The 16,191-nt window shown below is 43.8% G+C and overlaps 1 protein-coding gene across 2 annotated transcripts in view; it reads right to left on the bottom strand.

The window, feature by feature from the left end:
* FZD6 (frizzled class receptor 6) overlaps positions 1–13,944 on the bottom strand; it is a 34,118-nt gene extending 20,174 nt beyond the window's left edge. The window contains exons 1-2 of one of the 2 annotated variants that reach the window (XM_082045729.1): positions 13,840–13,944; positions 12,982–13,371 (exon numbers count right to left, since the gene is read on the bottom strand). In XM_082045729.1, coding sequence (XP_081901855.1) covers positions 12,982–13,161 — 180 coding nt within the window. In that variant the 5' untranslated portion in view covers positions 13,162–13,371; positions 13,840–13,944. Of the gene's footprint in view, positions 1–12,981; positions 13,661–13,839 lie in introns of those variants that run through there. The other variant, XM_082045730.1, reaches the window with a different exon arrangement.
* Positions 13,945–16,191: the final 2,247 nt, after the last annotated feature.

Genomic DNA, 16,191 nt, shown 5'->3' on the forward strand with positions numbered 1-16,191 from the left:
AAACTAAACGAAGGACAAAATTTTCAAGTTCAATTAGATTCAAAGAAAGGTTGAAAAAAGACTAGGTTCTTCCTATTGGAAGTGACATTGATGGATTTAGATCAAAGGCAAGTTACAGGCATTTTTAAGTTGGTATGTAAGGATTTAGAAACTATTTTGCAGGAGGCTATGGCAGCTTAAGTGTCAGCATCTTGTTGCTACATGCCTGCTACAGGTTGCTACATGATAGCAGAGCAGTGAAACAGAAGTGTGGGCGCAGCTCATGACCATCTGTGCAATGTCAACCATCCTTCAAGCTACCAATGAAGATGGTATGAACTAATCTGGGGGCCCATGTACTCCATGTCACTACCTGAGCTGGGAGTAATAATCAACTATTGTTGCTAGTGGCAAGTATCAGTCATAATCTATATTTTCTAAACCTGGTTAAAATTACACAGGTAACTCCTCCACAAAAGTTTTTCAGGATGAAAATTCACTGATAGGAATATTTTAGGTATGAATACATATAAATATAATACTCATCACTACTGTAACTTAATTTGACAGAGGTAAAAGAAAACCATCAAAAGCAGATGAATTTGACTTTTATTTTAATAAGGTGTTTTTAAAGAAAGCAGCATTATTTCTGCAGCTTTCACAATAGAATTACGGCAAATGCAGTCATGTTTAATTTAAAAGCTTGTCAAACACTTTTTAAATGTAATCACTTAAATGTTTACAGAGGTAAGAATGTAATCTTTTGTCAGAGTAGAAAGTAGGTTACCTCCATAGTTTAAAAGACAAAATAGTTTCAGTTTCCTACTCAAGAACAATGTGGAGTTCAAGGAGAAAAGGAAGAAAAAGGTAGTAAACAAGCAAGCGGACCAAACAATGCTGTTCTGCAATGAAAAGATGTTTGCAAAGATATGAGCTTTCATCTTTGCCCTTCAACTGAACAGCAAAGGCCAGGCATGTACTTCGACTTTCCAAGGGCTCTGAACAAAGCCTGGGGACAACTCAACTTGCAAGAGCTGATAAACTGAACTGTTCCCAGCAGTCTGCTCCTCCCACGGCCCTACCGGTCCTGGAGCTGCAACCAGTCAGCACCCAAAGCATAGTGGTTTAGAAGGCAAAGTCAGATGGCGGTCGACCCCAAAAACCGCTGTGCTGTAAACTCCAGCGGCACAGGGACTGACCAGCAGGCACATGTCCAGGCAGCGCAGGCTCGGTGGGCCAGAACTTCAGCACCAGCCTCCAGCTGAGCCACCCAGGGATCAGTGCAGATCCCAGACTGTGCAACTGCTCAGTGAGCCGAATTACTCATCAGCTACATGTTCAATCCATTTGCAACAAAATCACGAGTATATTTGCAAACTCTTCACCATCATTCACCCCTACACATACAATATAGTTTGATATGTATTTATATATATATATATATACGTATATATACATATATATATATTCATTCATGTCTGAACGCTCATACTAGCTGTTCAAAGTTGATGGGAATATTAATTAGAAATCCAACATGGGAGAAGGTTTTCAAAGGTCAGTAGGGCTGCAAGGCACTCATGCACTTAAAAAAACCCGAACAAACACACCCCCCCAATACACTCCAAAGAACTACTCCAATAGCACAACTAGGCACTAAACTTGCCATTGTCAGTATACACAGACACATACACGGCAAGATAAAGCAGGCTATTCTGCTTTTTACTTCTATGGGCTCCATTTCAGTGTTTACTAGTGAATGCATTTATTTCTGTAGTAAAACAACTTAGTTCCATGTTTTCCCTCTAAGTATTTTTAAGTGCAAAATAAAAATATTTAACTATATCAAAGGTTAAAAACAATATAAACAGGAATATTACATCTCACTAAGAAGCTATTCTGAAGCAAACTAAAGTATACCAATACTTTCCAAAATAGCTTATTAGCAAAATTCACTGCATTTTGTGGTTCTAACCTAAATTACAGTTTGACTTAAATTATAGATATTCCAGCCTCTGCAATTTACTGTCCCAAACAAACACGAGAGAATTTTCCCAAGCATTGCAAAACTCAACTATTTATACAAAGTTTTAAATTATATATGTTTTTATCCCCATATATGCTATACAGAGCATAAAAGACAGACAAATGTAAGCTAACTAAAGGCAAATACTCTACAGGCCCTCAAATATCTGAAGTCTAGACAGAGCTTCATTACATCTAGACTGTGGTAGCAGAACAACCTCAAAATACTCTTAAACTCTTCATGTATTTCCCATGTATTATAGGAGTAAAAGGATTTATTACTGAACTTTTGCGTAGAATATAACTCAGAAGATTACCAGTAATCCTGTTGACAGACTGCTTGTTATCTATAAAAGAGCTCCTCATTTGAAGGGGATGCCAGCAGAAGATGTTACTGCTGTAGTTCCAGAAGAGTCAGATTTATGTTTCTCCCCGTCTTTGTGTGTGTGGAGATGCACTTCAGTGGAACACCACCACACAAGTTACTACAGGAGAAACCCTCCACCATGCTTTCCTCCTTGCCTACTTCACACCTAAACTAAATTGGGAAGATCTCAGTCATGACAGGATTGATCTTCTCAAGCAATCTTCTGTCAGCCTTCTGCAACATCAAGCAAAGCAATCAAGAGCCACATTCACAAAGGGGACTGCCTATGACAACAGAAACTGGTGACACCAACTTTCCAGGCACTTCACCACATCCTCACAGCAGTTTCCCTATCTGATGTCCTCACAGAGAGGCACTTGAGAACATGCACAGAATTCAGGAAGCAGAGAGAACCTCATGGCCAGAGAAAATGCTCAAGGGGGACAGGATTCAAATAGCACGTATTTCCCAAACTTGCCCAACGCTAAGATCTGGGGCAGCATTTATGCAACAGACTGCTTCTCATAATGCTCAGGAGTCCATGTTCTGACACCTCCTTTGCCAGTCTATAAAATAAAAATGTAAGCAGCCTTGAGAAGTTGGGGGGGAGTGGGTGGGGAGGTGAGGGGGAGAAGCTTAATTCAGTTAATTTAGCTCAGTGACTGGTTTGATCATAGGAGAGAAACTGGGGATCTTGTTCCAATAAGTATTTAAGTATCTTAAATAATGTGATACAGGATAAACAGAAGAAAACAATAGACATTTCTGCGCCAGAAAGCCATATAATCTGCAGTTAGAGATCTAACTGTTGCTGCCAACTCAGCCGGGAAGGGACAGTCAGTCGTCTTCCCCACAAGTTACTTAACTCCCTTTTCTAAACCCTGGCCATGCCAATGCTAGGACAATACCAGAGCACCGGATGCCTTTTACCATCACAGAGTCACCAAGATGGCAAGAAAGCAAGCCCTGCGGATGCGAAGACACCTGAACCAGCTCTGCACAGCCCAGCACCGGCCCAGCCAGGTGCCATTTCTACACGCCTGTTGGTCCTGCTCCGAGTCCACCCAAGAACAGTTACATGGCACAAAACCTCTGGCTCAAAACTGACCCCATCAGACCTAAAGAACCTCTGCAAGGAGCCACACTGTTGCCTGCATCAGTTTTTCCACTCTTCACAGACCTGGGCTAGTCCTGCTGTTGGTTAGGTGGGGACACAGATATTGTACCTAAGTTGGAAATTCTCCTGATTCATGAAGTTAATTCTCATGCTAACAGGGAATAAAAACCCACCACCCTCAGCCTCCCAAATCCAACAGAATGAAAAGTAACTGTATACGTTGATTTCTTGCCCATATACCATAAAAATGAGACATAGCTTGTCTCATGGCGAGCCAAGCAGTGTCTATGTCTCAAGGTATGACCAGCTGGACCTACTGAAATCAGAAGACAGAGGCAAGAACTGCAGGTGGTGAGGCAGATAACTGCAACTTCACGGGCTTCAACTCCATCATCTGACTTGCACATGCCTGACTGATGTCTCTTACATAAAAACAAAGTGAATGGATTAGTTAAAAGTTTAAAATTGCTAAAATTACTCATTTCTGTAATGTAGTACAGTATCAAATGCTTCCCTGAAATTCAAATAGACTGGCTTAGTCCCTAGAAAATCTGCACAAGTCGCTTCTGTCAAGCACATGGGTTGACAAGAAGGACAGGATTTTCTGAATGAATTCTCAGTAATAGAGGAGCACAGACCAACACGAGTCAGACACAACACTTGAAATAAATGACCTGCGAGTCTGAGCCACAAACCAGAGAGAGTTCAAAAGAACAATGGAAAACTGGATGGCAGCCTCAGTTTGTTTGTTTGGGAAGCTTTCACCATGCAGCCAACTTTCTATATACTTAGCATCCACCATCTGCTATGAATTTTGACGCAGAGTAATTTTCTGTAAATCACTGCTTCTGGGAAGATGAGTGTGCATGCAAAATGGAAAAACAGGCCTTTCACTTTAAATTCACTTCTATAGTTGTAATCTTCACTATAGCTTCAGAACATAAAAATATAATTATTAATAATAATCATCATCATTATTATTCAGAGTAGATAATTACTCTAACAGGAAAAACGGTACTTAAGATTTTTAAAAAATATATACATAAAATCTCTTTTTGGAAAAAAATGTGATACTTCATTCTTAAGTATTTGTGGGAAATAGTTCTTCTCTGCCACAAAGGTATATTTCTTCTGTGGCATTTCTGTTCAGTTATTTATTTTTATGAAGGTAAAATGTCTAGAACCTAAGTAGTTAGAGATTTTTGCAGTTATAGATATATGTACCTTAATAAAATTACTTTTATTTATTAACATTTACTTACTCTTGTTATTTATTCTGAGACACAGGCCAACCTGAGAGGCAAGAAAGCAAGGCAGACAATGTGCTTTTAAATAATTAAAAAAAAAAAAAAAATCCAAATTTTACAGGATCGATGAGGTAGCTGTTAAGAAGCTAATTCCTTTACACCATTACTTTATGATCACTTCCTCTAAATGCGACATATGTAAATATAAGAAAGGGCTCTCATAACAAAGGTAATGACATTACTACAGAAGCCTCTTTCTGCGTGCACTGCCTCATGCAGTCTCTCCTCCATCCCACCAAAATCCTTGACACTGTAAACACCCTGCTGCCTCCTGCTACTGAGGTCAAAGAGCCAAAGGAGAGATAGTTTCCCTACAGTTAATTACCTGCTGTAGCACAGAAGTAACTTACCACTGCTCTACAGGACAGTCTGGTATGAGTCTTCACCCGCCCCTCACAGGAGCCCGTCTAAACAAACAGGCATGTGCCCAGCACCTCCGCCACACTGCAGGAATCCACATCCATTAGAAGATGTGGGCTGTAGGGAGCTCACAAGCCACATTATTGTACTGTAACCTCACAGGCAGTCAAGGGCTCACATTTGCTTTTCTTCTCTTTCACGGATGCCTCTGATAAAGAGGAGGATGCATCCACCTCCATATAAGAGGCATATGTAATGGCACCTCTTCTCCCCTGGCATCTCATTCCCAGATTGCTGCATGCAAAATGCAGCAGCTGCTCTGAGGGTCACCCCGAGGTGATGCTGTAGCACCTTGCAGCTGAGGTGGCACTGGGGAAGGCAGACAGAAACAATGCTCTCCAGGTAGTCACTGACAGGCCCACCAAGGACATGGAAAAGGACCAGAGCAGCTCTTGGCCCATCCTGCTGTCCAACTGGTTAAGGATCGGGAGGACTTAGACATGTGACAGGGCGTCAACTTCTGCAGGAGACCTTCCATTTGCCTCCAGAACTGCCAAACTATTGACTATAGCAGCAACCGGTCATGCAGATGCATGAAGGCCTATACAAAGTCAGCACAATCCATAGATAACATCCTGCAGCCAAGCTGTCATCCTGAACATCACATCCATGTTGCAAGCAGAAAACTAAACTTGCATTCCACCTCCACCTGCATACAATAGGGCCTGGGCTCCGTACAGCCTTATGACTATGCATCACTGGCCACAAACAGCATCTCTCACAGTGGCAGGAAGGCACCTAACCACCACAAAGACCTTTTCAGAACGAAGGCATCGGAATCCTCTTCCATTCTTAGGCTAGATTTGTAGAAGATATAAGCACCACGAGCCTTGCAAAGATGTCCACAGAGGTACCTTGGTGGTCCACCAAGGCCCACAAGACAACCAAGTTGCTGTTGCCAGAGCTACCATGGGCCAATGCACTGGTTTGTTAATGAGATGCTTGATCCCACAGTTTGACAACTCATGGACAGCAGAGGGAAAACAGGGTGGGTCACCTGTACACCACAGTATACAATTTTGTCCATTTGTCCACTATTCAAAGTAAGATAATGTGAAGAATAACCTTTGAAATTGTGGTCACGTCATCCTTAGCATACTTCTCCTCCCTAACCTGATTTGCTACTGACCAGGTGAAGTTCACAAGGTTTCACAGGGCAACAGCCACTTCCTTAAAAACATGAGGACAATCTTGAAATTGAGTGTGATGATCATGAAGGGCAAATACCAGCTTCAAATATACCTTTCTATATCTGAAAGCTCTGTACCCACTGCTGCCTTTCCCCAGTTCCCAAGGCTGATATGTTCCCACCAGCCTGGGCTCAGCTCCCAAGCCCTAACCACCTCCTATCAATGAAGGCAAACCAGTTCCAAACAGTTTTCCTTCTCTATATAAACAGCTTTATGGAAGCTTGCATGATTGCATTCATTCACAGGTATCCTCCTGGAACAGGCTACAGCCACAGGACTAACAACTTCAACTAGTGATCCACTCCTGTAACACCAAATTACTTGCTAGTGTAAGAATAGTCTCTGAACACAGATAAAGATGAGGCTCTGGGAATCACACTGTCAGCACCATCTCAATGAACCCCAGTTAACATAAGGAAAATTCTGTCTTCATCAAGCATGCATTCCTTTGGCCCTCCGTGCATTCTGAGCAGCATCCCTTTAGAACAAGAAGCAAGACAGTACTAGCCACTTTATCAAGTGGACAAGGAAGGCTGTTCAGACACAACAGCATTAGATTTTGCAGATGACTGACATGCTTAAAGGCAGCATAATAGGATTACACACATTTGCCTGTTTTCAGACAATCTGCACAAGTTATTTAACCCTTGATGACAGGCCTCAGTACTACAGGTAACAAACACTTTTTAGTAGCTGTAGTTTAATGTACTCACAGGAATCAGCAAAGATGGTTTACATATATGTTGCTGTAAGAATCACTGTAAGAACTAACGATGACATGTTTCTTTGGAACACCTGAGAGCAAGAGTGCCAAAATGAAAACACACTCCCAAATTTGTATGGCAGTATACACATTCGTGTCATTTTGTACAATTCATCTGGTTTTGACCCCTTAGCCAAAGCTTTCTACATGGTGATGCTTAAAACAGAATTATTCATGTCCAACTATTCTGTGTTTCTAGAGACTTCTACAGACAGCACAGTCAGTTGTACTGCTTTGTATTTCCATTGATCCGTATGAAGTGTCTATTAAAAAAAAAAAAATACTTTGGCATTTGCCAACTCGAAGCAATTTAGCTGTTTCACCAAAAAGTTTTGTGACCACCACTTTGTTATGATAAGCTAGAAAAGTTATCTTAGTTTGTCCTAAGTAACATTTGATGCACAGCACACTGCATTTACTTTTCACACAAACTTTCCCTGCCCATTAGTACCAGTGGTGTATGGTAAACACCAAAAATGTTACAAGTAAAACATGAATTAACAAGCCCCCGTGCTTGTTCCATTGGGCCAATGTCCACACCTCTGCACCCTTTCTCTAACTTATGCTCCGAGGCAGCATCAGGGATTCAAGCTTCAAGTTTTAAGTAGTAGAGGTTCATGTATTACACTAAGCACTGCTCATATGGAGTAAGAGGGAGAAGCAAGACGCCTGTCTGTAAAGGTTTTAGTAAATTCACACCTGTGCTATTTTGCAGAACATCCCAGTAACAAACTTCTAAAAAAAACATCACTTATTTCCCCAAAACTCCCAACCTACAGAAGGTGGACAGCTTCCTCCTCCCTGTGTGTATACACAAACATATGTACTGATTTAAGCTTGTCAGACACCAGGCTTTCAGTTTTTAGAAGTATCTTCATATTGAATTAATTGTATATTTATATTTAGTGGAAGCTAACTAAGTGATTACATTAAATATTTTAACTCACAGAACTTCAGTTTTAAGCTTTTGAAGGTACTTCTTAATTCACTTCAACCTGTTTTTTTTAGTTTAAACTGACCCTAGTTCTCAACTTCTCCCACTGCTGCAGCCAGTGGCACTGAACTCTCCATAGACACACACACATACTCTGGCACACAGTCATGAACTCAGAGGTAAATGGAAAACTCACTACTGAGTCATTTTTCCAGTCTCTCTGAGGTACTTTATTGTTCTCTGTGGAACATTTTCCAATGCTTTGTATAGTCTGCTTTAAAAACTCACTGGCAAGCTTTTTGCCTTTGTACTTTCACAGACCCATAGATCTTACCCAGGTCAGGAAGTCTTAAGGGCTTGTCTATGGTGGACACATTCCAGAACTGCAGCAGAACTGATGAAGAGATACGAACAAAAAGTTACGACACTGTAATATTATCTGCCTTGCTGGAATAATGCCTATGTTGACAACTTTCTCCAGGGTAGTTGAAGTAGGAATTATAATTTGGAATTAGAAGTGACTTGGTTTTGTGGACGACCACGAGGGGGAGTTACACCAATTGAAGAACAGCTGTAATAAACCAGCTATTCTGCTGTGTTCATCAATTTTCCTCATTACACAAACCCTAGCCCTTCAGCTTTCCAATCTGAGCTAGTAGCAACATGAGCAGTGGTACTGTTAAACTGCTTTGAGATGCACACAGGGTAAGCATCTGCAAATAATTAGATTCCACTGTCATGCAGATGTTCAGCTAACACAAAACTTCACACCACAAAGCCATGTGGTTTTACTTTCATAAGATCACCACTTGTTGTATAAACACAACTAATCCAAATATAAAGTAAAACTCAAGCAGCCTAAATTCAAAAGCTCAGAATTAAATAAATAAATAAAGCAGGGGGGATGGAGGGAGCAACTGGAAATTATGAATTTTCTATTGCAGAAAATAAGAACCCATAGGGACTACCATGACCAGCCAGAACACCCATAACAGAGGCTGTAAGATTGAGTTAGTCCTTTTTCCTCTTCTAATTAGTTTGGTGTTCTGGTTTATAACACATCATTAAGAAGAGTTGATACATGAAGCAGAAATTAAGACCACAGATCAGCTGATTTCCTGGAGAACAACCACCACCCAAGACAATGGCTCCACATCATCCTCTCCTGGAGAATTACTGTGAAAACACCACCCAAGAAATGGCAATTTAACACCTTTCCAGAAAGTAGAGAAACTGTACAGAAGCCTTTGTGCTCCAGCAGATGGAAAGCACAGCTCTTCTGGCTACACAAGGCTCCCCACAGCAGAAGACACCAGTTGAGCCTTGAGAGCGGGACACAGCAGAGAGTTACCACAGTTTCAGATAGTGAACTTCACCTTCAGGTGAGACTTGTCCCTTTGACAAATCTTCATTCTTTCTGGGAGTAAACACTCCAAGTAAGTAATAGGAAGAGGTTTCCAGAGGGGATAGGAGCAGAAAACAGAACTAACATCAAGGCCCCTTCTGCACAAAATACTTGGATTTCTTCAAGCCTCCACCATGTGCCATGAGACTGCACGATTCAGCAGCTTGCTCAAAGTCACTTAAGATAAACTGAGGAAAATATTACAAGCCTCAATCTCAAAACCCAGTGTTTACATCCTAAGACCATGCCCAGTCTTGAGAACAGGCTGTGGGGAGAAAAGGGAGAAGAGGGAGATGGAATTAAAAACCAAGGCCTTCAAGCATTCCTGCTGCAGATCAAAAGAACTAAGTTTTAACCAACATGCTATTAAAATTCTTTCTTTGATATGAACAAAGTTTGGACTACCAATTACAGAAAAATTCAAGCTGCTAAAACAGAGGTCTCCTCCACCTCCCAACCCACTGCCTTTTAAAGCTGCAAAATGAAATCAAACAATATTCCAGAAGTCACGAGCTCCTCCTCCCCTGCTGCAACACCAAGTTCCCTGCAAAGCAGAATCCTTTGACAATCTGGGAAGGGTCCTTGTTACAATCAACCATGGACAAACTGTACTGGTGCCACTACTGAAAACCATGTAGAATCACATCAAAATATGTACATGACATTTGTATGCACTGGTCTCCCACAGAAAAAAGGCCCAGCAATGAACAATCAAACTTACCATATTAACTCAAATCTCACCACTAGCAACAGTTTCAACACAAGCTGCATACAGAATGGGAGGAAGCTTCCTTACACTTTTACCAGTAAAGCAGCTGTCTGAAAAATTCAGCTTGACCAAGGAATCAATCAGCACTGCTGAATCACAAATAAGGGCAGGTAGATCAGCACACATACATACACAGCACGTAATTTAGAAATGTCTGCACAACACCAGAGTGTGTCAGGGAAGGGATTGCCTAAGCTTGTAGAATTATTTGGTATATTGCTTCTTACAGAACTTGGTTAGAAACTGCTTATATAGAATTCCCTTGGCATAAATAAGTTTGCTTAGCATCATTTCTGCAAGGTGTGAACCTTTAACTTTCTGCTTCACTAAGTAAAAAAGGCTACAGAGTCTTCAGGCTGGAAGATTTGGGGAGCTGCATCCTTGGAGGTAAGTAGAGGAACAGAACAGCATCTAACAGAAGAATGCTTTGGCCAAGAACTTATTTTCTTCAACTGTGGGTGCAAACCAGCAACTGAAGGTCAGAACTTTAACTAAAAGCCTGCCTGACGAAAATGAGGAGATCCAATGATGAACAGGGAGACCCCAGACATTGATTTTGCAATTGGCCTGAAGTGACACACAGAGGGTAGAGGCTTGCATTGTGAGGGTCCATCTTCAGGAGGTACCCAGCTCAAGCTGCTCTACACTGAACCTTGTGAATAAATTATTTATTTTAGAATAATTTCTATAATCCATGCCTGAGTTTCTTCTGTGGGACAACTAGGCAAAAGAAACTTCCTTAATAGTAGTGAGGTATAGAATCACAGAACCATAGAATAGTTTGGGTTGGAAGTGATCTACAAACCTCACCTAGTCCAACTCCCCACCATGAGCAGGGACATCTGCAACTAGATCCGGTTGCTCAGAGGCCCATCCAGCCTGGCCTTGAATGTTTACAGGGATGGGACATCTACCACCTCTCTGGGCAACCTGTTGCAGTAATTTAACACTCTGGTTGTAAAAAAATTTCTTCCTCATGTCTAACCTGAATGTCCCCTCTTCCTGTTTAAAACCATTACCAAATTAGAGGCCAGACGGTGGCAATGACAGGACACTAGGAAGCAAACACAACAAGGTAGGGAAATCAAACCCTAATAGACAATGTTGTTCCACATAACCACCCAGCCAGTTGGCTGAGTAGGGACCAACCACTGTGGTAGTTGGTTATAATGGAGACAGGATGGAAAAAGAAAGAAAACAAAAAAAAAACTCCTCACTACCACACTGTCTTTATTAATTAGCTATATGAGAACAGGTAAGCCATGAATCCTTTCCACAAGGAACTCCCTCCACACAGAAGGTATGCACTGGGCACAAGTTACTGACAGTTCAGCAAAGTCAGTCAAAGCATACTAATAAAAACGGCTCTGTGGTCTCTGCTCTAACAGCAGCATGACTGGCAGGCATGAATACTGACAAAAGCTGGCTCAACAAATGTAGGTAAGACGCAGCAAGCAAGAATCAGCAGCATACCTGATGCGATAAAATGGCAGATGCTGTAGAAAGGATTCCTGACAAATGATGACAGGAGAAGGCACTGCACAAAGTTCACAACTGAAGCCTACAGCTTACCTTCTACTTTAAAAGCCCACAATTCATTTGAGATCTGCAGCTGAATTCAGTTGCTTGCATATGCATGTCTTAACATTTGATATCAGAATTCCCATATATTTTCATTGGGCTGGCAAAAAAGATGCAAGACCAAAGCCTGTGCCCTTCCAGGCTGACAGCCAGAGGCCAAACAGGGAATCCTGGATATCCCAAGCAACACTAAAAAAATGTTTTGGCACCTGAACCAAGCTCCTCCTCCAAACTCAGTAAAGAAAATGTAAATAAGATTTTAGTAATAGTAGCCACCTCCAATAGCAGCTATATTTTTTTTTAACCAGAAGCTTCTTAATTTTCAACTCACTTCGGTTTTGTTCTCTGCACAGCATAAGACCGTAAGCTTTTCAAGACCTGTGTTAAGATGTTCCCCCTCCTCTTACCACTGAAAAGCCATTATTAAAACAGGTTTAAAACTTGTTTTACAAGCCTCTCACCCAGAGAGGCTCTCGCCCTTTCTAGCTATTGCTGCCGGCAAAGCCTTTCCACAAGGTGGCATATTCTCAAGGGAGCCATGTTGCAGTCAGTTCAGGTAAGAAAAGTGTTTGTTTTCAGTTAAACAAACAAAGAAAAAGAGATTCTCTTTGAGTCAGAAGTTTCAGCATCCAGTCAGAAGACAACAGAATGCAAAAGCCACAACAGAGGGCTAAGAATAAGTTTAGGTACCTCTCCTTAGCAAATATAAACTAAGAGAAGAACAAAGAACAACTTCTAAACATTATTTTCCAGGGTGGCCAGGATATGATAAGCAATGTCCCTTGCGAGCTTCAAGAATTCAGCTGTATCAGTGAGGTGCCTGGGCTGTACGTCATCAGCTCTGCCAAAGAGCTCTAAATAGCACATTGCTGTGCTACACCCATTCCTCTTCCACTCTATTACATGATCCAAGGCGGGGAGGGAGGACGTCTACGGCAACCAAGAAGCTCTAGTGCACTCCAAAAAGATGTAAAAAAAAAACAAAAAAAAAAACCCCACCTAGTCACTAAATGCTTCCTTCCTTGACATTCAGTGCAACAGATACCACAAACCATTTCTCAATGACAAAAAAATGTTGTTTCACAGTGTTTGTATTTACATACTATAGTAAGGGTGGAAGAACTTACCTCCATTTGGAGAGCAGCTGTGTCCTGATCATAGTGCCCCATGATGTTGGGGAAAAAAGTCATATTGTAAGGCATTCCTGAGCATCTGGAAATAGTAATTGGTTCACATGTGAATAAACTGTGCCCTCGCACCAGAGTCAGAAGTAAACTGCAAGTTGCAGAGAACACAAGTACTCCCATTTTGTCAGGATCTCCAACTTCAGCACATAGCTCTGTTCAGTAGTTAGACAGACCAGCTTTGCGCAAGGACAAAAACACACATCTTCTGCTGGTTCCAGTGCAAGGCAAGGATGCAGGCTGTAGGGCAGGCAATCAGAATCCTCACCACTGCTTCAGGTAGTTCCCCATTTGGGCTGACTGCGATTTTACCAAATCCCGTCTTCCTCGAGCCTGTACGCGGCAGAAGAGCAGAGTAATTAACAGCAGAAACAATCCGGCCACGACCACCCGTCCGAAGGCCGAACTCGCTCCCGCTGCGCCCCGTCCAGAGATCGCGGCCTCGCCCACGGGGGCCGCCGTGTCTGGCCCCGGCTCCCGCAGCCACCGCTGCTCCCACCGCCCCGCTGTCGGCGCTCGGTTCCCAGCCCCGCCCTGGGAAGCGGCGCCCGCGGGGCCAGGCGGGGAGCGGGCCGAGAAGTCGGCCCAGGAGCCGGGACTCGCCGGGCGCGGCCTCGGCGCCGCATCCCCGCCACGCCCGGGCCACGCCCGGGCCGCGCCCCCACCGCCCCCTGATCGGGACCCGCCTCCCGACGGACGCTTCCCCCCCGGCGGCCGCCGCGGGGCACCGCGCGCCGCTCCGAGGAGGAGCCGCCACTCAGCGGGACGGGACCCGCCGCCCCGCTCCGCCGCCGCACTCACCGGGGCCGGCCCGGCAGCCGCGCTCTGCTCTGCCCCTCCCCGCCGCGCCGCCGATGGCCGCTCCGCCACGGACAGGATGTGGCGTGCGTGGGGTAGGGGAGGCGGTCGCGCGATACTTGGCGGGCGGGGGCGGGGCGTCCCGCACCTTTCCGCCCCGCCCCGCCCCGCCGTGCGGTCTGGGGGCTCGTCCCGGCGGGTTCTCCTCTGCGGGGGCGGGGGACCGCCCGGCCCCAACCGCCTGCCCGGCCGCCGTCCCGGGGCGCGCAGGCCCGTCCGTGCCCCAGCGCCCCTCAGGTGCAGGTTCAGCCTCGGCTGAGAAAGTCCCCGAGGCTGAACGCACAGATACAAACGGCATGAAAAATCTTTCAAAACACTATTGGTATTTAGGTTTTCATAAATACACTCAATATTAACTCTGCAATACACTATTTAAAGACGATTTACAGACTCCGAGGCGTTAGGAAATGGCCACGTCCTGCCCGTGGAAGAGGCCGTGAGGTTTGTTCCCAAACACACCTGGGCAGTGAGTGGGGGCTGTGGGCCCTCGCTGCCACCATCCTGCAAACTCCCCAGTCCCCAAGAGGTGAGGGCTGCGGGTGCTCGTTAAATGAGGCTAATGCTGAGGAACAGATTGATACTAGAAGCCGATGTGGAACAATTGAATTTAATGAAGGAAAGGATGTGATTTCAGGCATTTGCAAAGAAAAGAGATGATGAGGTGAGAACAAAGGGAGATGAAGGAGACCCACTGGGCTCTGGTGCTCAAGCTACAGCTGTCCTCCAGAGACCCAGCTCAACGGTGTGTGAACTGTCTTCCATGCACCCACCTCTGCTGCTGGCTGAGGCCACACACATCAGACAAATACACGTCTGGTAGCACTTAGCTAAGTTCACAAGTGCAGGCCTGAGCTAATGAGACCCAACTGTAGAAATGCTGGAGGTTATGAGGCAGAGATGACCAAATTTCTCTGCACAGAGCCACCTGAGGTCTCATCAGGCTGCTCTTCAGCCATGCAACTTGTGCTGTGCTCCAGGACTGGAACAGGAAACACCAGATGCTGAGACATGCAAATCAGGTTTAGAAATGGTTTGATGACGTTCAGGCTGTGCTGCCTTTCTGCTAGTGTGCCCCAGGGCAGTCTGTGCAGAGTCAGGCGCATTTACCCAGACAAACTGTCCATAGATGGTGCAGAGTGTGAAGCTGCACATGGTTATTCAGAGAACCACAATCTCTTCATGCAGATCTTTTGTGTATCGTTCCCTGTGTCACTGCACAGAAACATGAAACCCTTGCAGATTCCCTTATGTGAAACCATTCTGGCACCTGTGTGATTCATGGGGAGGATGATACCTACCTGCCGCAGATCCACATAGACATGATGGAAGGGAATTTGCTGTATGAACAAGCAACTGAATGGAGAGGTGACCAACATTTTCCTAGCAGATTTTACAGATCACATTAATGAAATCTTCTTGTTTGCAGGTTGTGGAAGTGAATGTGCTCAAGTGTACAAAGAAATCTACATTATCCTATGTTGTTGTTCCGGTTCTCATTTTCTAGCTGGCTCCTGTCCTAGTCTCTCTCAGTAGCTCCTTTCCATCCTAGAAATATGAAATTTTTCTTTTCATGAGCTGTGAGAGGCTGCACGCTGTACAGGTCTGGCAGGGAGAGCACCATGAGTGCACAAGAGAGCGTCTTCCTGCTCTGTGTCTACAGAAGCCATTCTAGGGACGTTCTCACTCAGCCCTTAATGAAGCCGCTGAGTTGCTCTCCTCTCCCAGAACTCATTCAGTTCCTCAGATATGCTGAAACTTTGCAGGACAGGACATAGTGCAGATTCACACTTAAGTGGATTTCTACTGAAATCTCTTTCATGTTTCGTTGACTAAGCCTATAGGCATTTTCATGGAAACAGCAGCAGAACTATCTAGGACCATCCATACCAAGTGAAAAGTCACTGCTTCACAGTATGTAGGGTTGACAAATTCTCACACAAGCTTCTGTTATAATTTTAATATGGGAAAACCATCGTGTCTTACATGATTTTCATGGAAGCTTAATAAGAAATTCTGCTGAAGACAATGGGGCAAAAATCCAAGGTATGGAAATTTCAGCCAAACCACAGAAATTTGTCACAGTAACACATATCTGAAATCAGGGTATTGCAAGGAGTTTAGCCACCTCAGCTGTAAGCACTGCTAGGATCATACTGTATGAATATGGTATTATATAAAGTAATGGCTTAGTTCCTTCCAACAGAATGCCTTTTCATAAATAAATTAAATCTCTGAAAAACAGATATGGCTAAATAACATTGTTTTCCTTCCTTAAAGGTTCTCATGTTTTTGTTG

Source organism: Streptopelia decaocto (genome assembly GCF_964273445.1).
Source record: "Streptopelia decaocto genome assembly, chromosome: 2".
Taxonomy (NCBI): Eukaryota; Metazoa; Chordata; class Aves; order Columbiformes; family Columbidae; genus Streptopelia; species Streptopelia decaocto.